Source organism: Mustelus asterias, chromosome 26 (assembly GCF_964213995.1).
Source record: "Mustelus asterias chromosome 26, sMusAst1.hap1.1, whole genome shotgun sequence".
NCBI lineage: Eukaryota > Metazoa > Chordata > Chondrichthyes > Carcharhiniformes > Triakidae > Mustelus > Mustelus asterias.
In genome coordinates, this window is record NC_135826.1 from 44,851,078 (window position 1) to 44,876,716 (window position 25,639).

The following is a 25,639-nucleotide window of genomic DNA, read 5'->3' on the forward strand; positions in this document are numbered from 1 at the left end:
CCGAGAATTGAACCCAGGTCCCCCGGCGCTGTGTGGCAGCAGTGCTAACCACTGGACCACCGTGCATGCTGCAAGATTCCGCCATCACCAAATTTGTCAGCTAAAGTGAAAAACAATGGCCCTTGAAGAGGAAAAGACAGACAAACGGTTGAAGCTAAACAGGCTTTGGCACGGGGATAAAAGGGAATCCGAATGTAAAAGCCTTCTGTTCAGCTCCAACTGAATTAAAAGAAGGAAGTATCTAACCAGCCTGGGACAGATCAACTTACAAGCCATTCTCCTCAAAGCCTTCCCTCACTGCAACCTGATTTGAAGACAAAGTGGGTGATTAATTCAGGGTTTTTTGTGTGTGTGTGAGACAGAGAGAGAGAGAGAGAGAGACATCCTGCTCCCTAATTTGCCACAACTCACGTCACTCAAACATAAGGCTTGGGGTTTTCATACAGGGATAAAATTCTGTCTCTTATAAAGTTGTTATAAGGGAAGGGTGGGAGTTGTTGCGAAGCTGCTTTGGGGGGGGGGGGGGTGAGTGGGTGAATCTTTGCTCTTGCTTCTTTTGTCGATTTCAGTTCTGGAATTGATCTGCGGTGCTGTTTGATGGACGAAGGTCTCTTTCCTCTGGGAGTCAAACCGAGACCGGGTGCCTCCCAGTGGGTGGAGAATACAGCTGTATAAATTTACCCAGGCTGGAACAAGTGCTGGCTTGCAAAGAGAATCGGAGAGAGAGAGAGGAAGAAAGAGTTAGAGCGGTTTGTGGAGGCGAGAGAGGGGAGAAGCAAAGCCATGGACGCCTGATCAGAAGTTTGCAGGAAAGTTCGGGTGGTGACCCTCGCCTCTGCAAAAAGAAACTCTCTTTACATCGTCTCCGAGCGGCGATCTCTTTAAATATAAAGGCTGAAGGCTTGTTTGTCCAGGGCCGAGGGGTAAGTCCAACAGCGCAGAAGAAAGTTGCATTAGACACAGAGCAATGACTCTGAGAGTTGCAATGTGTAACGTGTGTTTTTGCTTTATTGAATTATGGGAGAGGACAGATTTTTTTAAAATAATGCATAACTTGAATTCTATTTATTGGGATTTTTTTTAAAAACAAAACCCGTGTACACAGATGTGTGTGTAACATTTAAATCTCTCAAACTATAACACTGGGTGCCCTCTACAATTTACTGCATTCACCCTCCATGCTGCCATACCTCCCCAGCTACTTTTTTAGGGGGATGGAAACCTTAAATTGCGAGAAATCCCAGCATATATTAATGTTTTTTTTTAAGCTGGCTCATGTGTCCCACAATGAACCTCATTTATTCCATGTTTCTACTCATTGTTGCATGAGGAAGATTCTCTGGGTGATGGCTTGTTCTGACTCTGAATTAAGGACTGGGGGTTTTTTTTTGGTTTGATGGACTGAAATTGCATCCCTCTTGTGTCTGCAAGGTGATCTCAGTGGATGGAGTGCACGGTAGCACAATGGTTAGCACTGCTGCTTCACAGCGCCAGGGACCCTGATTCAATTCCAGCCTCGGGTCACTGTCTGTGTGGAGTTTGCACGTTCTCCCCGTGTCTGCGTGGGTTTCCTCCAGGTGCTCCGGTTTCCTCCCACACTCCAAAAATGTGCGGGTTAGGTTGACTGGCCATGTTAAATTGACCCTTGGTGTCAAGGGGATTAGCAGGGTAAATGTGTGGGGTTGCGGGAATAGGGCCTGGGTGGGATTGTGGTTGGTACAGACTCGATGGGCTGAATGGCCTCCTTCTGTACTATAGGGATTCTATGAGCCCATTGAGAGGAGTTTGCTGCCTCTGGTGGGTGTGTGGAATTGAGAACAATGGTCTAATGTTAAAATTAGATCCAGGTCGTTAAGGGGTTAAACTTGAAGAATAACGGGAGCGAATCTTCCAATTCAGCACAAGGCTGTTAGTGTTGCATTAAGAGGCAGCTTCACATCCGAACAAGTGGTGATGTTACACAGGCTGTCGCTGAAGTGTAGCCACTTCTGTGGGGTAATGGGGCAGCCGGTTTGTGCACAGCAAGCTCCCACAAGCTGCAATGTAATAATGACCAGATAACCTGATTTGTTTACTTTAAAATGATGCTGATCGGGACACCAGGACTCCCCCCTACACCCCCCTCCCCTTCCAAACAGTGACAGGTGATATGTTCTATTCACCCGGGAGGGCAGATGAAGCCTCCCTTTAAAGTCTCATCTGAAACACAGTACCTCAGAGAGCACAGCGTACCCTCAGAGCTATGTTGTTTTATTAGCATAGCCAAAGTTCAAGTCCCGAGTGGGAGCTGAACCCACAGACTGATGAGTGAGTCTTGCTCATTGAACCAAGGCTCCAAACAGGAATGAGATACAAATTGGCCACCACAATTAAATTGAATGGAGGAACAGTCTCTGCTCAGGGAGTTGAATGGTCTCTTCCTCTTCCTTTCTTTTCCCCCCCTATCTGTCAAATGTTAAGATGTGGTTTCTGCATACGTGAAAGTGAAGGGCAGTACGGTGGCACAGTGGTTAGCACCGCTGCCTCACAGCGCCAGGGACCCGGGTTCGATTCCCAGCTTGGGTTGCTGTCTGTGTGGAGTTTGCACGTTCTCCCCGTGTCTGTGTGGATTCCCTCTATTTTTCTCCCACAGTCCAAAGATGTGTGGGTTAGGTGGATTGGCCATGCTAAAATTGCCCCGAGTGTCAGAGGGATTAGCAGGGTAAATACATGGGTTGATAGGGATTGATTGGCCATGCTAAATCTTGCTAAAGTATCAGGGGGATTAGCGGGGTAAATGTTTGGGGTTACGGGAATAGGGCCTGGGTGGGATTGTAGTCGGTGCAGATACAATGGGCTGAATGGCCTCCTTCTGCACTGTAGGGATTCCATGAACTATGATGCCAACTATACCAAAATGGGGCTTGCTAACTCAGTGGCATGTCTGTAAGCTCGTGTGGTTGTCGGGTGGGCACTGCCCAAATGTCCAGGATGTTTGTTCCATGGTGTTTCGCTGAAGAGGGAGCTACATGATGCCCAACAACTGCACCTTCTGTAATATCAAAGCATGTTGGAATGGGTGTTGTGGAATGTTGAACATGGTGTGTCATTACTGTGTGCTCCTATTGTCCTAGCACTTCCTATAGTGCAGGGATATCAGTTGATTGTGTTGGGGTACCAGATCAGAAACACTGAGGGATAATATGAAGCCAAACTAGACCCCAACAATTTTTCTATTTTGTCATAAATGTGAGAGGATGTTTCACTCCATTCTATGACTAAACTAGGAAGCTTTTATGAAAACAAATTTTATTTAACAATGCAGTTTAACTATAACAAATGAATTAGCTTAACATTCAACAATTGAACAATATTTAAACATGACAAGACACAATTTTTAACTGCTAACCTATCACCGAGTTCCAATTGAGCAAAATTTCCTTTCTAGACTTAAACCCCTGTTTAAAATTAGTTAGTAAAACACGGGCATATTTGCTTGTGACTTAGATTTACAGTCTGGAGCTTTCAAAAGTCTCTAGAGAGAGAGAGACTTGTTTCTTATAGCAGGTCCAGGCAGCAACTGTTTGTCTTTTTAAATGAAAATGAAACTGGGCTTTTCTGCAAGCTTAGCTCCTCCCATTAATCACATGACTCTGCCCTGTCAATCATCCTGATCAAAAACTCATAATTCTGAAAATCCCGGCATATCTAAATAAACAAAAGGTTCATTAGCTTTACAGTGTGTAATACATTCCTAGCTAAAATCAGTTATTACCCTGCATTCTTGGCATCTGCTGCATGTTTTCCAGCCGAACTGACTCTTGTAACAATACACAGCCTCTTAAAGCAACTCCACCTTAAACATAAACTATATCAAAGTAGCATTGTATCATCACAATTGGGATACTCCCACATTGCAGCAGGGAGACCCTAGTGAGAAATCGAAGGTGGGCGCTCCAATGTGATTCCATAATCAGAAAAAACTTGCATTTGTATAATGCCTTTCACCACGGCAAGATTGTGTAACAGCCCAATAAAGTACTTTTTGAAATGTAGTCATTGTTGTAATGTTTTGCATGGTTTGTGTACAGCAAGATCCCACCATTAGCAAAGCAATGCCGACCTGATAATCTGTTCGTAAGGATCGGTTAAGGACACTGAATCGGGATAATTTTTAAGATGGAATACAACTGGAATTTATATTTCCTTTTGATCTTCAATGGAATTAAAATTTGGGGGTGATGAGCAAATGGTGACAGAATGGCTATCCCCGGTTTTATCACCCAGTCAAAAATTAATCCCTCCTCCTCCACTGTGAATCATCCTCTCCTAATTTTAAAATCAGAGTGGTTACAGCACAGAAGGAGACCATTATTGGCGGCACAGTGGGTTAGCACTGCTGCCTCACAGCACCAGGGACCCGGGTTCAATTCCAGCCTTGGGTTACAGTTTGTGCAGAGTCTGCACCTTCTCCCCGTGTCTGCGTGGGTTTCCTCCCGGGTGTTCCGGTTTCCTCCCACAGTCCAAAGATGTGCGGGTTAGGTGCATTGACCCGAACAGGTGCCGGAGTGTGGCGACTTGGGGAATTTCACAGTAACTTCATTGCAGTGTTAATGTAAGCCTTACTGGTGACTAATACTAAACTTTACTTTTTTACTTCGGACTCCTCCCACAGCCCAAAAGATGTGCGGGTTGGGCGGATTGACCGTGCTAAATTGCCCCTTAGTGACAGGGGGATTGGCAGGGTAAATGCATGGGGTTGATTTGATTTATTGTCACATGCATTAGTATACAATGAAAAGTATTGTTTCTTGCGCGCTATACAGACAAAGCATACCGTTCACAGAGAAGGAAAGGAGAGAGTGCAGAATGTAGTGGTACAGTCATAGCTAGGATGTAGAGAAAGATCAACTTAATGCATTGGCCTGGGTGGGATTGTTGACGCAGGCTCGATGGGCTGAATGTCCTCCTTCTGCACTGTGAGGATTCTATGATTCGGCCCATTGTCCATGTCGGCTTTCCCAAGAAAAATTCACCCAGTGTCACTTCTACCTTTGCTTGTAGCCATGCACATTTTTTAAAAATCTGTAGATAATTGTCCAATCCACTTTGAGAGTCAAGAATGAATCTGCCTCCCACATTCCATCTTGGTGCGTCCCAGATCCTGGCCGCTCGCTGAGTTTATATATTTTTTAATGTTTTTCCTCGCTTTGCCTTTGGTCCATTTCCCAGTCTCTTTCAGTTGATGTCCTCTGGTTCTCAATCCTGCTGCCAATGGGAACAATCTTGATGTTGGAGTATGAGCGTGCTGTTTCAGGTCAATCTTTGCCTCTTCTTCTGAAGCCTGTGACTCATTTCCCACACACCCCGCCCCCCCTAGACTCGAGCTGTTTGCCCATCGTGTGTGTGCAATCGCAGACCTTGTTTGCTCAGGAAATTGAAGCAGTGGGAAAGAATTTACTCAAACTTTCTTGTTGCTTTGAGACGGTGATGTCAGGGCCGTGATACAGCTTTATACCCGCGCCGGTGTGTCACAATCTGGCACAGAGCAGACTCTTGTTCATCAACTCTGCACGTCCACAGGTCAGAGGTCCTGAATTCCCCTGGTGTTCTGGGGAAGAGACAATCCTAAATATCTCCTTGTTGTAGGAACCTCCTTAGAACTTCCATCCTTGACTAAGCATTTGCTCATTTGTCCTAATATAGCTTCCCCCCACCTGCCGTTGTTGCCCGAGTGTTGATTTTTAATTACACAATTGTACGTTAGAATAGTGGCAATTCTGCTGGACGTAGTGGCCCAGAAGCTGGAGCCAATAATCTAGAGACAGGAGGTCAAATCCACCATGGAGCCGAGGAATTTCAATTCAATGGGAAAAATCTGAAATAATAAATGCTCCTCTCTGGAATGGTGACAATGAAACGATTGGTTTGTTCTTAAAGGCCATCTGGTTCACTAATGTCCTTTTTAGGGAAGGAAATCTGCCGTCCTTACCTGGTCTGGCCTACATGTGACTCCAGACCCACAGCAATGTGGCTGACCCTTGACCTCTGAAATGGCCCAGTCGCATGGTTGTATTCAGGGGGGTGGCTCACCGCCATCTTCTCCAGAGCAATTGCAGACGGGCAATGAAGGTCAGTTTTCGCTGTGACACCCACGTCCTGTGAATGAACACAAAAGAATGGAAGTGACTTTGAACATTTTACAACGAAGGTGCTACACGAAAGCACAATGATGATGATCTTGTTACCTTCCTGATGAGCCATCAGAAGTCTCCCAATAATGTGAGAGACATTTGGAGTATTGTGAGCAGGTTTGGGCTCCATACCGAAGGAAGGATGTGCTGGCCTTGGAGGAGGTTCGCAAGAATGATCCCTGGAATGAAGGGTTTGTCATGTGAGGAGCGATTGAGGAGTCTGGGTTTATACTCGATGCAGTTTAGAAGGATGAGGTGGGGATCTAATTGAAACTTGCAGAATGCTGAGAGGCCTGGATAGAGTGGACGTGGAGAGGATGTTTCCACTCGTGGGGAAAAACTAGAACCAAAGGACACAACCTCAGAGTGAAGGGACACTCCTTTAAAACAGAGATGAGGAGGAATTCCTTCAGCCAGAGAGTGGTGAATCTGTGGAACTCTTTGCCGCAGAAGGCTGGGGAGGCCGGGTCATTGAGCGTCTTTAAGACAGAGATAGATAGGTTCTTGATTAATAAGGGGATTAAGGGTTATGGGGATGAGAATAATATCAGCCATGATTGAATGGTGGAGCAGACTCGATGGGCTGAGTGGCCCGATTCTGCTCCTATATCTTATGATTTTATACAGCTTTTGAGTGCTGCAAGGAAATTCTTCCCCTGCATTTGATTCCTTGCCCCCAGGAGCCCCCCTTCACCTCCTGAATTCCCTTCTGCCTCTGTCTGACCAGTGTCTCTGTGCGGTGTGTAATTATCTATAATTTCAGCAGAATGCAGGAAGTGAGTCTGAGCCACTCGCTGTTTCTCATTCCCAGTGACTTCAATAGTGACATGAAAAGGCATCTTTTTAAATCTTCAAAAGGATTATAACTTCCCCCACAAGGCCTGGGATAAAGGGATTCAGTCACTTTGAAGACACACATTCCTCAAATGTTTCTTTATTTCACAGTCCAAGGGAGCAGTCTTCTCTTGTTCCCCTCCCCCAGTCAATGTCTTTCTGCTTGTGGAATGGTTCAGTCTCTAACTGCTGCTCTTTTTCTTGACTACTGTCAGCTTAGCTGTGGGTAGCTGCCTTGTCTCCTGTGGGTTCCAGCCCCACTCCCAGAGACACAAGCCCATAATCTGGACTGACACTACAGCGCGGTCCAAAGTTGTGCGGGTTAGGTTGTTTGGCCATAGTAAATTGCCCCTTTAGTGTCGGGGGATGGGCAGGGTGGATAAGTGGTGTGATGGGGATAAGGCTTGGATGGGATTGTGCAGACTCGATGGGCCAAGTGGCGGCCTCCTGCGCTGTAGGCCTTCTATGATTCTGTGCACAGCAATAAGTACTTACATTTGCATATAGTCCTTTTTAAAATAGTAACACAGCCCAGGTATTATCCGACAGCATTGGTCACTGATCCACATAAGGAGATATCAGGACATTGGCAGGAAGCATGGTAGGAGATAGGCTTTTAAAGGAGTGTCTTTAAAGTGGCGAGGTTTAGGAAGGAGTCCCAGAGTTTGGGGCTTGGGGGCAATTGGAGGCCCAGCCACCAGTGGTGGAGCAAAGTAGGGGGTGTGCAAAAGGCCAGAATTGGAGCACAGGAAATCTGGGATGGTTGTGGATCTGATGGAGGTTACTGAGTTGGGAGCTGTCGCATGTGCTGTGATCAGAATGTGACATTGGACTCTCCCCATTCTGTATTCATAGAATCCCGACCATGCAGAAGGATACCATTTGGCCCATCGAGTCTGCACCTACTCTTACCCAGGCTTACCCTGTAAAGCCACATTTACCCCACCATTCCCCTAACCTATATATCTTTGGACACTAAGGGACAATTTAGCATGACCAATCCACCTAATCTGTGGAGTGTGGGAGGAAACTGGAGCACCCGGAGGAAACCCACGCAGACACGGGGAGAATGTGCAAACTCCGCACAGACGGTGACCCAAGGCCGGAATCGAACCCAGGTCCCTGGCGCTGTGAGGCAGCAGTGATGACCACTGTTCCTGCGTATGTATAAAAGGGTCCTGTTATAGGAATGCGGGGTGTTAAAGGAACAATGTAAATGCCAGTTGGGTTGTATGAAGCGCAGGGGCATTTCCCAGCAGACATTGAGCGGCATTCCCTCATAACGGCACCGACCAAACCAACTGACTAGCCATTAATATGGGATCTTGCTGTGTGCAAATTCCCTGGCACATTTGCTGATGTACCCACATTGACCCATAGGAACTGTCTGAAGTGCTTTGGGATGCTCCAAGGATGTGTTTTTGTTTTTGTCAGCACGGTGGCACAGTGGTTAACACTGCTGCCTCACAGCACGAGAGACCCGGGTTCCATTCCCAGCTTGGGTCACAGTCTGTGTGGAAGTTGCACGTTCTCTCCGTGTCTGCGTAGGTTTCCTCCCTCCAAAAATGTGCGGGTTAGGTGGATTGGCCGTGCTAACTTGCCTGTTAGTGTCAGGGGGATTAGGAGGGTAAATATGTGGGGTTACAGGGATAGGGCCTGGGTGGGATTGTTTTCGGTACAGACTTGATGGGCCAAATGGCCTCCTTCTGCACTGTAGGGATTCTATGATTCTATTGTAACTCCCAGTGGGATGCTGGATTTGCCTGAAGAATGCATGCGCTGTGAGGGAGGAGGAATCAGCCAGGGTTCATGCTCCAGTTGGTTGTCCACCAAAGTCCTGTTGGGGTTGTGGATCTCCGGATTGTGCTGTGAAGCCGGCTAGGGGAAGAGCTTTGCCGGGTGGTGGACGTGGTGAATTCGGCAGCATTCACTGGAGGACAAGGCGTGAGATCCAGCTTGTCTGGATGTGGCTTGCGGTGACCAAAAGCAATTGCTGCTTAGCTGGGATGAATCCTCGTCGGAAAGAGGGAAATTTCTATTCCTTCCTCTTGGATTAGCTGAGAGCAGCTAGAAATTTCATTGCACGTTCTCCTTGTTGACTGGGTGTGAGCTGTTATTACAGGGCTTTGTTGAAATGAACACTGTCTTGCTTCACATCTGGAATGTTAAGTGTACAGTTTTAAGAGCCGTACCCATGCCATCAGCAACGTAACCTTTAATCTGCCGGCTTGTTCTGTCTATTCCGCAGTCTAGTGCATGTATTGCAGATACCATTCTCCCTCTCTTCAAAGGACACCTCTTCCCACGCCCTGTTTCGTGACCTTCTTGCATTCACCACCGTGGGTTAGTCTCGATCTGCCTGTCCTGTCCAGCCACCCTGCAATTTTCAAATTCTTTGCCCTCCCTATCTCTGTAATGTCCTGCAAGATTTCAGTTTAAGTTTATTAATTAGTGCTCACATTATCACTGCAATGAAGTCACTGAAAATCCCCTAGTCGCCACACTCCGGTGCCTGTTTGGGTACACGGAGGGAGAATTTAGCATGGCAGGTGCACATCTTTTGGACTGTGGGAGAAAACCGGAGCACCTGGGGGAAACCCACGCAGACACGGGGAGAACGTGCAGACTCCACACAGACAGTGACCCAAGCCGGGAATCGAACCCGGGTCCCTGGCGCCGCGAGGCAGCAATGTTTGCCACTGTGCTGCCACTCTCCCCTCAACCTAGCCTCTTGTGAATCCCTTTACTCGGGGGTGGGGTGGGGGGGGTGGGGGGGGGGGGGACGGACAGATAATCCTTTATCTCCTGGAGGATCGTGTGTCTTTGGAACTGTTTCCTGGGAAACGGTGGAGAATGGATTACTGAATGTTTCCAAGATGACTCTTTCGAGAATCTAAGGGGGTGTAGGAAGGAAAGTGGAGTTGAGGCTACAGTTCAGATCAGCTATAATCTTACTGGCTGATGGAGCAGGCTCAAGGGGCTGAATGGCCTATTCCTAATTCGTACATTCATTCACCTCCTCACTATTGGTCGTGCTTTCAGCTGTCCAGAGCTTTGGGATCTCTTCGCCTCGGTGCTGGGAAACACTTTGTGAGATTTTTGCCACCTTTTTTTGTTTTCTGAAGGTGCCACATAAATGCAGTTTCTACACCAAAGTTCCCCTTTTTCTATATCCCTGCATCCTCATTACATTGAAACTAATATCACAGTCTTCCAGTCGAAATTGTTCTTTCTCAGGATTTTATGGGACTGCTTACCTGTCTCGAGTGTGGGATTGGCTCACTGTCAGTTCACCTACTGTCTGGTTGGGGTGATACACCGTGCGACCAGGTCTCCCTCAGATATATTCATCTATCGTTTTTTTAAAAAGTGGTAATCCTTTGGCCATGACGGCTGGTGATCCAAAATCCCTTTCAAAAAGCCACAATATAATGTCCCTCCCAACACTCTCTCTCTCAGCATCCCAGATCCTAACCACTCGCTGTGTCTCTAAATATAAGCAATGAAAGTTATTTTTCCTCGTGTCACTGTTTGTTCTTGTGTCATTTACCTTCAATCTGTGTCGTCTGCTGCTCGACTGTCCTGTCAATGGGGGGGGGAAGCCCCAACTTCACCAATCCACCCACATAAATAACTTCTCTAATCCCGAGATCTTGCTCTCTCGAAGGCCTTCACATCCTTTCACGGTGTGCTGCCAGAATGGGACAATACTCCAGTTGAGGCTGAGTCAGTGTTTGATGAAGGTTGTTCTCCATTTGTCCATGTTTTTACTCTCTGCCCTTGTTTAAAATCCAGGGGCATCTTTTTCACCAATCCGTCCTTCCACCTTCAATGATTTGTATACTCCTGTGTTCCTGCACCACCAATACAGCCCCTCCTCCCCCCACCCCCGCCAGAGATGTAGCCTTTAATCTGTGTTGACTCTCCTCATTTTTCCTCACAAAATGAATCACTTGTATTTAATCTCTTCAGTTAAGTTTCATCTGCTGCATGTCCATGTGAGTGAAATTCAGTTCCGTGGTCTATGAGGACCCTGTGGAAACATACAGCAGGAGGCCATTCGACCCATCTGGCTGCTAGCTGTAAATCCCACTGCCCGTAATCCCACTTTCCAATTCTTGGGTTTGTAGGTTTCCAAGTGGGCATCCGAGTAAATGTGTCTCCCAGTCTAGCTCGGGTACACTGTGTCACATTGGTTTATACTTTCACTCTCCTGCCAATAGCCCCACTCCTGTTGTTCTTACCCCATCTGTGCCTCAGTGTGCTGAGGACCCGCACTGTGATCGACTCTTGAGGCAGGTAAGCCACTCACTTGTATCAGATCTCTACATTCTCGACAGTCCAAAGATGTGCGGGTTAGGTGGATCGGCCGTGCTAAATTGACCCTCGTGTCAGGGGGATTAGCAGGTTATATTTGTGGAGTTACGGGAATAAGGCCTGGGGGTGGGATTGTGGTCGGTACAGACTCAATGGGCCAAATGGCCTCCTCCTGGACTGTAGGGATTCTATCATTCAAAGACGAGGTATATCAGTACCACCTTGGGCAATCGATGGCAGTGATACCAAATGCTCAGAATATCAAGGTATTAACATACCAGCTGCACTTAAAATTGACCCCCCCCCCCCCCGGCCCCGAGGGGGAAATAAAATATTAATAACTGAAATGTAGATCTCATCCTGAGCTGAAATGAAATCTTCATGTCAATATCGTGTCCTCTCTCAGTTGCTTTGTTTCAGGACTGGAAAGTCCACATTTTCATAAATAATGATTGTAGAACATACAAGCAGGTGAATCCAGTCCTCTGATCTGTGTTTGTGTCACAGGAGACTCTGCAGCCGGCAGTTTACATGATGAATATTTGCCCTTTTACTGCTTTTAAACCCCTCGCATTTCCCAGGAAACACGCCTTTCAAGTGAATGATTTTTAGTGGGGTGTGTAAATGGGACACTCGCTATAATTTGTTCACTGGCCCAGAATTTATTGGCCGTCCCTAATTGTCCTTGAGAGGGTGGTGGTGAGCTGCCTTTTTGAATCGCTACAGACCATCTGGTGTAGGTACACCCACAGTGCTGTTAGGGAGGGAGTTCCAGCATTCTGACCCAGTGACAGTGAAGGAACGGTGCTCTAGTTCAAAGTCAGGGTGGGTATGTCTTGGATGGGAACTTGCACGGTGTCCCCCATGTGTCTGTTGCTCTTGTCCTTCTAGCTGATAGCAGTTGCCAGTTTGGAAGGTGCTCTCAATGGAGGCTTGGTGAGTTCTCGCAGTACATCTTGTAGCTGGTACACCCTGTGCATCAATGGTGGAAGTATTTTAATGGGGTGCCAATCAACTGGTGTCCTGGATGGTGTCGAGCTGCTTGAGTGTTGTTAGAGCTGCACTCATCCAGGCAAGTGGAGAATATTCCATTACACTTCTGACTTGTGCCTTGTAGATGGTGGACCAGCTTTGGGGAGTCAGGAGGTGAGTTAGTCTGCGGTATTCCTAGCCTCTGACCTGCGCTTGTAACCACTGTACGGCTGGTCCAGTTCAGCTTCTGGTCAATGGTAACCCCCCAGGATGTTGATGGTGGGGGATTTCGGTGATGGTAACACCATTGGATGTCAAAGAGTGATGGTTAGATTCTCCCTTGCTGATTGGTTGCTCTGTTGTAAATTAGTTTTCAATGTTTTATGTCTCAACAGCTCTTTATCCAAGATGTCTGTCACCGTTCACGAGAATCGGAAATCGCGCTCCAGCTCTGGGTCGATGAACATCCAACTGTTCCACAAGCCGTCGCACGCCGAGAGTCTACTGACTCACCTCAATCTCCTCCGCACGCGCAACCTCTTCACGGACGTGACCCTCCACGCGGGAAACCGCTCCTTTCACTGCCACCGCGTTGTGCTGGCCTCGTGCAGCCGTTACTTTGAGGCCATGTTTGCGGGCGGGATGAAGGAGAGCCGCGACAGCGAGGTGAACTTCCACAACTCCCTGCACCCCGAGGTGCTGGAGCTGCTCCTGGACTACGCCTACTCCTCTCGCGTCCTCATCAACGAGGAGAATGCCGAGTCTCTCTTGGAGGCCAGCGACATGCTGCAGTTCCACGATATCCGGGATGCGTCCGCGGAATTCCTGGAGAAAAACCTGCATCCCATGAACTGCCTCGGAATGATGCTTCTCTCTGATGCCCACCAGTGCGAACAGCTCTACGAGCTCTCCTGGCAGACTTGCCTCGCCTACTTTGCGGTGCTGTTCAGGACCGAAGATTTCCTGAACCTACCAAAGGACAAGCTAGTCGAGCTGATCCTCAGCGAAGAGTTGGAGGTGGAGGATGAGAGTCTGGTCTACGAGGCCGTCATGGGCTGGTTGAAGCACGACCTGCGCAGGCGGCGAGATGACCTGCCAGACTTGCTGCGGTGCGTGCGGTTAGCCCTGTTGCCCGAGTCGTACTTGTACAAGAGCGTACTGGGGGAGGAGTTGGTCGCCAACCACAAGACGGGCAAAGGGGTCGTCGAGGAAGCCATTTGCTGCAAGATGAGGATCTTGCAGAATGACGGCGTGGTGACGCTGCTGTGCGCCAGACCTCGCAAAGTCAACCACGACGTCCTGCTGCTGGGCGGCCAGACTTTCATGTGCGATAAGGTCTACGCGATCGACCAGAAGACCAAGATGGTGATCCCGAAGACTGACATCCCCAGCCCGCGCAAGGAGTGCAGCGCCTGCGCGATTGGGTGCAAGGTGTACGTTACCGGTGGCCGGGGTTCTGAAAATGGAGTCTCCAAAGATGTCTGGGTGTACGACACCCTCCATGACGAGTGGACAAAGGCTGCCCCCATGCTGCTGGCAAGATACGGGCACGGATCAGCGGAGCTTGAGCAGTGCTTGTACGCCATTGGCGGACACACGGCCGTGAGCGTATCCTTCCCGGCCTCTCCCTCCGTGTCCCTGAAGCAGGTCGAGCATTACGACCCCCAGTTGAACAAGTGGACCCTGGTTGCCCCGCTCCGCGAAGGGGTCAGCAATGCAGCGGTGGTTGGCGCCAAACTGAAGCTCTTTGTCTTTGGGGGCACCAGTGTCAATCGGGAGAAGCTGCCCAAGGTCCAGTGCTTTGACCCCGGGGAGAATCGGTGGACGGTGCCGGCGAACTGCCCGCAGCCGTGGCGATACACCTCCGCGTCGGTGGTCGGCGACCACATCATCGTCATCGGTGGGGACACGGAATTTTCGGCCAGCTCGGCTTACCGCTTCAACAGTGAGACGTACCAATGGTCAAAGTTTGGCGACATGACAGCGAGAAGGGTCAGCTGTCATTCGGTGGCGTCTGGCAACAGGCTGTACGTGGTTGGAGGATACTTTGGTGCCCAGCGGTGTAAGACTCTGGACTGTTACGATTCGTCGACCGGCACGTGGACTAACATCACCACAGTCCCCTATTCACTCATTCCGACTGCCTTTGTTAGTACGTGGAAATATCTCTCGGTCTAGATCCTCAGAAATCTTGCAGTCTGCCATCTGAGGTAAATTTTGTGTTTAAAAATCTTGCTTCTTTTGTGTTGACATAATTGAGAAATAGTTTAAGTTTTCCTCCCTTGGGAAATGTTGATTCTACATGAGAATTAGGAGCAGGAGTAGGCCATCTGGTCCCTCGAGCCTGCTCCGCCATTCAATAAGATCATGGCTGATCTTTTTGTGGACTCCACTCCACTTACCCGCCCGCTCACCATAACCCTTAATTCCTTTACTGTTCAAAAATCTATCTATCCTTGCCTTAAAAACATTCAATGAGGTAGCCTCAATGCTGGCAGGGAATTCCACAGATTCACAACCCTTTGGGTGAAGAAGTTCCTCCTCAACTCCTCCTGTCTCCCAAGATTTGATGATGTCAGTGGCCTAAGTTCCTCCTGATGGATGACTTTTTTTTTTGACCTGTACTTGACCCCCTAGACCTCAGTAAATGCTGCCAATGCCACGCGTGCTAGCCACCCTCGGGACCTCCTCTGAGTGGGTGAGACCACTCCGTACGTAACGGCTGCTAAGATCAATCCTGACTGTGTGCTGGCAAAAGCCCTTTTCAGCAGCAGTCGCTGGATAATTATCCAGAGCAGTAACCCTGGCTGTTTTTAGTTTTATTTTTCCCCATTGACATTGGGGGAGAAAAGTCACTAATTTTGGTTTTGGGTATTGGGGTCGTCTTTTGTCTTTTTTTGGGGGGGGCAAAAAAACCAATGTATAAATTTGTTCTTGGGAGCATAGGCAATACTTATGGCCCAAGTTGCATTTGAACATCGGAATTAGGAGCAGAAGTTGACAAATTCAGCCCTTCGGGCCTGCTCTGCCATTCCATCAGATCATGGCTGATCTCTCCCTGGTCTCAAATCCACCTCCCCACCTGTTCCCCATCTCCCCTTATCCCTTTTTAAAATTAGAAATATATCTATCTCCTTCTTGAAACCATTCAATGATTCAGACTCCACCGCGCGATGGGGCAGCGAGTTCCACAAATTCACCACCCTCTGCGAGAAGTAGTTCCTCCTCATCTCAGTTTTAAATCTACAGCCTCTCAACCTATACCTGTGACCTCTTGTTCAAGATTGCCCCACAAGAGGAAACATTTTGTCTACATTCACTTTATCAATCCCTTTTAAAATGTTATTTCTATACCTCGGTCAGATCCCCTCACATCTCCCTGCAACCATTAAGAGCCAATTTCTGAGTCAGCAGTAGATCCAGACTGCAGAAAGATGACAGGCTCCCTTCCCTGAAGAGCATTAATGAACCAGGTTTTTTTTTAATGGTCATTATTCTACAATCAACGCGCTGGGACTTGAACCCGGGACCTCAATCGGTGACCTCAATTGGTCAGCCATTGTGCCTGTACACTGAGCGCTTCCGGATCAGGTTGTAGCATGGGGTACATTCAGACACTGGTTACTATCCTCCCAAATATGGCTGTACAATGATCTGATTGTACATCAATCTCAGACAAGCCGGCGACGTTAGGTGGACTTTCCCTAACTCCTGGTTATGTCTCATCTGTGGGTGGTCCCTGTAAACTCCAGGTTCAATGAGGGGGCGTTACCGTCCTGTGATATCGTTCAGTCTACCTTTACCTGCCCTCCTCCTGGGTAGAGAGAGAGAGACTGGGAGAGTCAGTGCTCTGATAGGCACTGATAAGTCACCACCACAGAGACAGTGGTGCTGATAAGTGTCTGCACCAGCTGAGGTTTAAAGAGACTGGAATCTTTTACTCGCACTCCAGGTGTGTCTGATTTGACAGCAGTTGTTTTTCCTAATCCACTCCTTCCGAGAATCATAGAATCTCTACAGTGCAGAAAGAGTCCATTTGGCCCGTCGATTCTACACCAATCACAATCCCTCCCAGGCCCTATCCCCATAACCCCACTTATTTATCCTGACACTAAGGGGCAAATTAGCATTGCCAATCAACCTAACCCGCACATCTTTGGACTGTAGGAGGAAACCTGAGCACCCGGAGGAAACCCACGCGGACACAGGGAGAACATGCAAACTCCACACAGACAGTGACCAAAGCCGGGAATCAAACCTGGGCCCCTGGCACTGTGAGGCAGCAGTGCTAACCACTGTGCCACCCTCCCTGGCTCATTGTTTGAGCTCACATTGGCTATTTGTCTCGATGGTAAACATTGGGGGGGCGGGGGTGGGGGGTGGCAGTGGTTACTCTGATGGGTAAGAGGTGGGTTACTCTGGTGGGTAAAGCTTAAGGGACAAAATTCTGTTTTGGGATTGGTCTTGGGGGCCCAACTGTAATGTTCCATGTTCCCATCAGAGATGCAAATCCGGCCTAGTTGTAGACCCGTCACTCATGTATAAACTGTCCTGAGTGAGGCCAAGGTGAAAGCTAACTTTGGTCAACATTTAAATGGATTTTATTGTGCAGGTGGTCCAGAACTTAGAATGAAGTGAGGTTGATGCTGTAATACCCCCCATGAGGGTAGATTTCCCCCACCCTCCCCCCTCCTCAGAATGGGCTAAGGCCAGTGGGGAGGCCTTTGAGGTGGCCATTGATGGAACCCCACCCCCCCTCCCCCCGGGCAATCTGATGGGTCGAATGGTCGCCGCCTTCTCTGCTGTAATCGCTCCTGACTCCGGGTGAGTGGAGTTACAGGTGGCTCCGCCTGAAAGGAGGTGCGTCTTCAGGGGAGCCCCGATCTCTCTGCAGCAGCTGGGACTGGCTTCACAAAGCCTAGGGGAACATGCCTCCTGCTCCCAGTCTCACAGAAACAAAATGGTTCTCTGCTTTTGTACTGCTGACTGGAATTGGCCATCTGCTTTGCTCTGGGACACAGGATAGTGACTTAAATAGCACCCCTACCCCCACCCCCCCCCCCCCCCCCCCAAACCTCCCCTTATAATAGCCACTGTCTAGTGGGGCAAGCACTGCTTTGGAGACAGGAAGAGGCCATGGTAGGTTACCCACCCCCCCCCCCCCCCACTTTTTTTATGGGACACTGCCACCACTTTGTGTCTGGAGGGAGGGTGCAAAAAAAGTCAGTTCCCCCCACCCCACCTTCCACCCCCAGGCTGTGACTTGTATCTCCCTGTGTACGGACGGAGCTTTACAGTGAGACTGGGCTCCGTGAGGTTGATCACTGGCAGTGGATGGTTAGAGCTGGATTCAAACAGATCCGGTTGCAGACGGTGTGGGACCGACTATTCGCTGCTCTCCTGTCGATCTGCCCACACTGTGGAATTTTAAAAATAAGGGGGGGGTGATATTTATTCTGGTCGCTGATATGGAAATCAGAAGCCCTTTAGCCTAGTTACCGAATTTAGGCAGGGCCCAGGAGAACGGCGAGGAAGATTTCCCAAAGGGAGTTTTTGAACTGAACGCTGGGAGAAGGAACTGGAAGCCAGAGAATTTGACTGTCAGCACATCGTTACGGGCCAAAGATCAGGAAAGCGGTGTCCGATTACAAGCATAAACAGCTGTTAAAAGCGACCAACAGCGAGGTCCCGGAAGCAATAGAGCAAATGCAGGGCAGGGAATGAAATACAAAGCGCTGGAAATACTTGGCAGGTTTGTCAGCCGTGTGTGTGGAGAGAGAGAGTTAAACGCTCCACGTTAATGTCCTAACGGGTTTTACAGAGGATGGAAAGGATAAAAGGGGAATTCTTCGATGGGGTGGAAGGTCCGAGATTAAATGTCAGACAGGCGGGTGGTGGAGGTGAAATGGACAAATATTTTTTGATTTGATTTATTATCAACTGATGAAGGAGCAGCGCTCCGAAAGCTCGTGATCCCAAATAAACCTGTCGCGCCTTAAACCTGGTGTTATGAGACTTCTTACATGTATCGGGATACAGTGAAAATATTGTTTTTTGCACATTTATACAAAGCATACCGTTCATAGAGAAGGAAAGGGCAGGGTGCAGAATGTAGTGTTACGGTCAACAGCTAGGGTGTAGAGAAAGATCAACTTGAAGAAAGGGATCAAAAGCTGGGGAAGAGGGTCGCAGCTGATGAGCAGAACCTGCTGTCTGCGAGAATGGTGACGAGCGGTTATAATCTGAAATTGTTTTGAGTTCAATAGCGTTTGGAGGGGTAAATTGTCTGACAGATTCTTTGGAGTGTTTCATTCGGTGCTATGAAATGGCACTTTGTAATTGAAGCAATTGCATTGAATGCAAATTGTTGACAGCTCATAGAATCATAGAATCCCTACAGTGCAGAAGAGGCCATTCAGCCCATCAAATCTGCACTGACTTTCTGACAGAGTATCTTACCCAGGCCGGCTTCCCTGTAACCCCAAACATTTCCCATGGCTAATCTATCTAACCTACACATCTTGGGGGGACATTAAGGGACAAGTTAGCATGGCCAATCCAAGGGCGGCATGGTGGCGCAGTTGTTAGCACTGCTGCCTCACAGCGTCAGGGACCTGGGTTCGATTACAGCCTTGAGTGACTGTCCGTGTGGAGTTTACACATTCTCCCCATGTCTGCCTAGGTTTCCTCCCACAGTGCAAAGATATGCAGGTTAGGTGGATTGGTCATGCTAAATTGTTCCTCCGTGTCAGGGGAACTAGCTAGGGTAAATATCTGGGGTTACGAGGATAGGGCTTGGGTGCAATTGTTGTCAGTGCAGACTTGATGGGCCGACTGGCCGCCTTCTGCACTGTAGGGATTCTATCTTTGGACTGTGGGAGGAAACCGGAGCACCCAGAGGAAATCCACTGGAAGAACGCAGGCACTGGAAGAATGTGCAGACTCCGCACAGACAGTGACTCAAGGCAGGAATTGAACCCAGGTTGGCACTGAGAGGCAGTGGTGCTAACCACAGTGCCACCCCAAAACCTTGCTGAAATCCAGGCTCAAAACCAGGGGCTTTTAGAGATTCAGTCTAACGCTCTCACAGCTGGGCTTTTTTGGCACTGATGACCTCTCAAAGCCAGAGGGGCACACATTGAGCCAAGCTAGCATGTTCCCATGACGATGGGCTCTTCACAAGCTGTACCTTGTGCTGCAGTCCAGGACACAAGCTGATTCAGTCTGCCTGCTGTTAAAAGCAACTGGACTGGGAGTTTCCTGATAGCTGTAAAATCCCAGCTGCTCACAAATGCCCTTTTTATATAGGAAGGAAACTTTATGCTCTTACCCAATCAGAACCTCTGAATCCAGTTCGACTCCCAGCCTGGGTGAAACCCTTTGAAGTGACTAATGACGCACTCCATTGTATCATTGTTATACCACAAGGGGTTCAAGAGGGCAACCCACCACTGTCACCTGGGATGGGCAAACAAATGGCCTTGCCAACATTGCCCACATTCCAAGAGCTACCTGGCCATCAGCCACTGATTATCCTCTGTACCTGAATCCGAGCTCCCTCCATACACTAACTCCAAATTATCCAATGTCTTGACTATTAACGCTTGTTCCCATTTTGCTGTCATTCAAGTTTACTCTCCAGCACAGTATTGAGGGGCATGCTGTACTGTCAGAGGTGCTGTCTTTCAGATGAGACATTAAACGACCCTACCTGCTTGGAGTGGACATACATAGACAATGCCATGTCGTACTTATTTGGAAGAGGAGCGAGGAAGTTCTTCTCCCTGTCCCGGCCAATATTTATCCCTCAGTCACTATCTCCAAAAAGCAAAAATATCTATTCATTAATCGCATTGCTAAAGTATTTCTTTGGTTGTAAACATTTTAAAATGTCTAGTGATAGAAAGGTGCTGTGTAAGTGCAAAGACCGTATTGAATAATTCTGTTTCTTTAATGTAGAAACTAACTTTGTAATGACGACATTCCCAAAGATGTGAAATTTCAGTCCCTTACTAACTCCCCTCCTGAAGATTCTAACGATTCAGTCAGAAATCCAAGGACGTGCTAGTGGCTATTTTATTTAAGAGACCTTTTCCCCTTTTGAGCATTTTGTTTCTGGCCCGTCTTGGGTCCTTCCTGAACAGGAGGGATTCTCCTTTGCACTCCTGTCCCACAGATCTGTCATAGGGATCTCTAATTTTCTGTTTAGTCCTGGATGTGAACAGTGCCACACGGGAGTTAAATGTTGCAGAGGTATGGGGTCCAAGGAAGTGTGAGTAATCATTGGACAAATCAATCCTCACGGGGACCAGACTGGGTAAGGACAGCAGATTTCCTTCCCTGATGGCCTTTTAATCACAATCAGTGATAGGTTTCATAGTGCCATTACTGACATCAGATTTTTTATTAATCAGAGGACAGCACAGTGGTACAGTGGTTAGCACTGCTGCCTCACAGTGTCAGGAACCTGGGTTCAATTCCCGGCTTGGGTCACTGTCTGTGTGGAGTTTGCACGTTCTCCCCATGTCTGCGTGGGTTTCCTCCGGGTGCTCCGGTTTCCTCCCACAATCCGAAAGACGTGCTGGTTAGGTGCATTGGCTGTGCTAAATTCTCCTTCAGTGTTACCCGAACAGGCGCCGGAGCGTGGTGACTAGGGGATTTTCACAGTAACTTCATTGCAATGTTAATGTAAGCTTGCGTGTGAAACTAATATACTCGCTCCTGTATAATTTTTCTCCTGTACTGAAATTCCTATCTGATAAATATTCATGACCATTTGTCATTGTTCTTTGACCTAGAAGTGAAGGATTGCCTGCCACCATTGAAAGATGGAGAAGATTGTGAAGAACTTCAGGTGGTACTGCCATGTTGACCACCCTGTGTGCTGACTGGAAGCTATTGAGCTAGAGAGGCTTGAACAAGTCACTCCAGACAAGGATTGGCGGATGAGGCCAGTGCTACTGCTGAATTTCAATGAAACACACACAACTTCTGTTTTCGTGCTGTTTATGATGGACTGGCCCCTCGAAGGTTTTAGACTTTGTCTCTGCCTCATCATTTTGCCTGTTCCAAAAAGACTGTTGTTATGGTAAATGGTTGAGGGATTGAGTTTCAGTGGCTGACATTCTGATAACGCATCCAGCGTACCAATGTTGGATTCACTGCAGAATCTCCCAGACCTGTGACCACCGGAAAGGGTACACAGCGAGTCGCACAGCGAGTCGCACACCATCCTGACTTGGGGATTCTATCAGCCTTCGCTTCATGGTTGCTGGGTCACAATTCCGGAAGGTTCTATCTGACCTCTTTGTAACAGCCCATGACTGTGTCATTGCAAGATGGCCCACCACTTTGCCAACTGGAAATGGGTAATAAATGTTGACCATGTCAGCGAGGCCTCCAACCCCAAGAACTTGTTTCTTAAAAACTGCAACTAACTTGATCTCTGAACTGTGCGCTTCCTTAACTCTGTCTTGCCCATCTCCATCTCCAACAATCTACACTTGCTTTTAAAACCCAAACTTGAGGATCACCCAATTGGACGCTAACTCTTGCCTCCTCTATCCTACACCACGCAGTGATCCAGCCACAATTCTACAGACTGAGAAGCACTGGGGAAGGCAAAACTGGTTGGATTCCGTTTTATCCATTGCGATTCTGTTGACCCAGATTGGAACTCGCCATAAGCCATGCAAATTTGCACCATTTTATCATTACTTGTTTCATGATTTTGCAATTAGATTGTATACTTCATTGTATTTTTTTTAGGGTTTTACTGCTTAAGTCTTCAAAGGGAATTGAATAACCCAAGGGAATAGCTGGCTTCTTTCTTTCTCAGTTACTATCTCGCCTGTTTAGTTTTGTGTTCTGCGATGGTAAAATGCTTTTCCTCTTGCCACCAAATTGGTTTTTTTTTTAAAAAAGCCTCTGGTTTTGGTTGAGAATTAACTAATTTATCGAAGAGTGCACCCCCCCCCCCCACCTCCCATTATATGGTACATTGGAGGACGAAGGCACCATTCCTGGACCTGTTATGGACTTGGCAGGTATGGCAAGGACAAGGCTAAGTTTGGCTAGCTGTAATGGTCACTACAATGGGGTTAGCTGGCCGTCTCTAGTTGTGGCAACATCTTTCAAACTGTCTTTGTGGAGGCCGTCTAGCTTCCCTGGTGAGCTGTCCCCTGTCCAGAGGGCAGAGAGTAAAATTCAATGGAATGAAATAAAAAAGTTTTGATGGAGTGCATTGACGCAGCGAGAATGGCCACCACTCTCCACATGTTTCCTGTCACTTGTCTCAGGTGGGGTTTGGGATCCAATCATGCTTTTACATTTTAGTTGACGACTCAAACATTCCCTGCTTATGCTATTTTCTATTGGCGAAACAGATTACACTTCTGACAAAGGATCTACACCTGAAGTGTTCACACATCTGCTCTCTCTACAATCAGTGTTTCTGGTATTGTAGATTCTTTTTGCATTTTTGTTGGCCTTTTGCATCCCATTTTCATTGCTCCACCATTGACTGACTGTGCCTTTGGACCTAAGCCTGGAGTTCCCTTCCTAAACTTCTGTTGCCTTAACCCCTCTTTTTTTTTTGCCCCCAAGGCACTCCTTTAAAACCTACCTCTTTGACCAAACATTTGGTCATCTGTCCTGATATCACCATATGTGGGACATCTTACAACATCAAAAGGTGCTATACAAATGCAAGTTGTTGCTACTTCCCATTGGAAGATGGTTTTGTCATGTCTTGACATTTTTCCTTTGCCTCACTCATCCCCATTCTGATTGGCGGCCCCCATGTTGCCCTCTGAACTTTGACCCTCCTAACTTTGCATGTCTTGCAATAAAATAGGCCTGGGTGTGAGGTTGCTCACACTGCCTCCAAACAAATAAAATGGCGGAATGCTTTTTTTTGTTCATTGGAAGTGGGAGTTGCTGGCTGGGCCAGCACTTATTGCCCCTCCCTAATTGCCCTTCAACTGCGCGGCTTGCTATGCCAGATGGTTTTTTATGACAATGGTGAACATGGTCATTATTAGACAATTCCTGGTCCCCAGAACATTTACCCTGGCTCTCTGGATCACTGTGTAGTGACAATACCAGCAGACCACTGCCTGCCCAGTGACTTTATCTTGAGAAATTCTGCCACGTCTTGCCAGTTGGGGTGCAAGAAGATCCTGTCGTTAAGATCCCATACCTTTATTAATTCCATCTTTCCTGTTGACCTAATATGGCCATCTGCGGTCGCACTCTGGTCTGCACAGACATCACTCTGCCATACCCCAAACATGGGTTTTGTAATCAGGAATTGTATGCAGCTCATAACATCTTAAATACTTTCCAACTACAGATGGGTTACAGAAAAATGATTAATTCATTTTCCCTAACAATGTTCAAACACAATGGCTGACAATAAACCATGTCCCCATCCCCATGTTTTAATTATATCAAAAATGATCAAAGAGCCACAAAGGGATAAGAAAGATATTTTGGCCTCAACTAGGAAACCGTTCTGGAATCATCTGGCTGCTCGCGTCTCCCAGGTCTTCCTCTGCTTTGCTAGTTTTCTGCTTTATGTTGCCCACTTTACGTCTGTATTAAGTTATTTATCTTTGCCATTAAATTTCAGTCTAAAGGTGTCAGTCCTATGACATCCTGTTCTGCTGCCACTCTGATACAACGTGCTCACGGCTGTCGTGTCTGTAAAACGGTAAACTTGGCCGAGAACCCGGTGTTGGCATAAACCCTTTGGTTGCCAAGCGCAGGCTCACAATACCAGTGGGCCAAACCCCCTTGCCCTCCACCCGAGACCCATTATCGCAACCTGCCGCCTTGTGGATTGTGGAGCATTGTGGAGCAGGGCCTAGTGATGATTTCACTGAGAAATTGGACGGGCTTTGCAGGAGAATAAACTTTTGCTGGGCTCTGGGAATGGGACTGGAGGAGTAGGAGCGACTGGATTGTTCCACAGGGAGCTGGCATGGATCCGATGAGTTGAATGGCCTTCTGTGTCATCGTGCCTCTTGAGTTCCTGCCGCTGTTGTGACCAGTGCAAGAACATTTAAACTCTTAAGCAAGAGGAGTACATATTTTGGTTCTAATCTAAAGACTATCTGTATCTCTTGCTGGAATGTTTTTGAACATCAGATGAAGGAAGCAATGAGATGTTTTTTGCTGTTAAAATATATTGTGTCTTAATTCGTGGTAGGTTGTTTTGTTTTTATTGCAATGATAGGAAGTCAAGAGTGAAGTATTTTCTGCTCCCACCTCCCCCTGTTTGACCTGCACAGTTGCAAGTCTATCTCTCGTGTTCTGTCTGTGACTGTATTTCAAATGTCCTGTAATTTTGTGAATGTTTGTTTGGTTTTAATTTATAATGTCCCTGTCACTTTTTAATTATCTTGAAGATTTGTTTTTTGACGGCCTGGTGCTGTGTGTTGAAGATTACAATAAATAGTTACCAAAATAAAAATCCCTGCTCTTCATTTGATCTTTGCTTTCTCCCTCTGTGAATAGTATTCAGTTTAGATTAGCTCGCTGAACGCATCACCTCCAACAGAATCTATCCCGTTAGGATGTGAGACTCCGACATATTTTAATGATTTGATTTATTATTGTCACATGTTTTGGGATACAGTGAAAAGTATTGTTTCTTGCGCGCTATACAGACAAAGTATACCGTTCAAAGAACAGTACAGCACAGGAACAGGCCCTTCGGCCCTCCAAGCCTGCACCGATCATGACGCCTGCCTAAACTAAAACCGCATGCACTTACGGAGTTCATATCCTTCCATTCCCATCCTATTCACGTATTCGTCTAGTTGCCCCTTAAATGCTGCTATCGTACCTGCTCCCACCACCTCCCCGGGCAGCGCGTTCCAGACATTCACCACCCTCTTGTTTATAAAAAAAAAGGAAAGGAGAGAGTGCAGAATGTAGTGTTAGTCATAGCTAGGGTGTAGAGTAAGATAATATAAGGTGGGTCCATTCAAAAGTCTGACAGCAGGGAAGAAGCTGTCCTTGAGTCAGTTGATACGTGACCTCAAACTTTTGTATCTTTTTCCCGAAGGAAGAAGGTGGAAGAGAGAATGTCCGGGGTGTGTGGGGTCCTTAATTATGCTGGCTGCTTTGCCAAGGCAGTGGGAAGTGTACACAGAATCAATGGATGGGAGGCTAGTTTGTGTGATGGACTGGGCTTCATTCACGACCTGTTGTAGTTTCTTGTGGCCTTGGGCAGAGCAGGAGCAATACCAAACTGTGATACAACCAGAAAGAATGTTTTCTATAGTGCAGCTGTAAAAGTTGGTGAGACTTGTAACGGACATGCCAAATTTCCTTGG

The 25,639-nt window shown here is 47.6% G+C and overlaps 1 protein-coding gene across 2 annotated transcripts; it reads left to right on the forward strand.

Annotated features, from left to right (window-relative positions):
* The first annotated feature begins 700 nt into the window (after window positions 1-700).
* Window positions 701-24,765, forward strand: enc3 (ectodermal-neural cortex 3). 2 transcript variants are annotated; one of them, XM_078198648.1, is made up of 3 exons: window positions 701-923; window positions 12,692-14,515; window positions 21,103-24,765. In XM_078198648.1, exon 2 carries the CDS (start codon window positions 12,705-12,707, stop codon window positions 14,472-14,474), a length of 1,770 nt encoding a protein of 589 aa, XP_078054774.1. In that variant the 5' UTR covers window positions 701-923; window positions 12,692-12,704; the 3' UTR covers window positions 14,475-14,515; window positions 21,103-24,765. The 2 variants fall into 2 exon arrangements, with proteins under 2 accessions (XP_078054774.1, XP_078054773.1); XM_078198647.1 differs by having other exon boundaries at window positions 12,692-14,506; window positions 21,095-24,765.
* The last annotated feature ends 874 nt before the right edge of the window (window positions 24,766-25,639 follow it).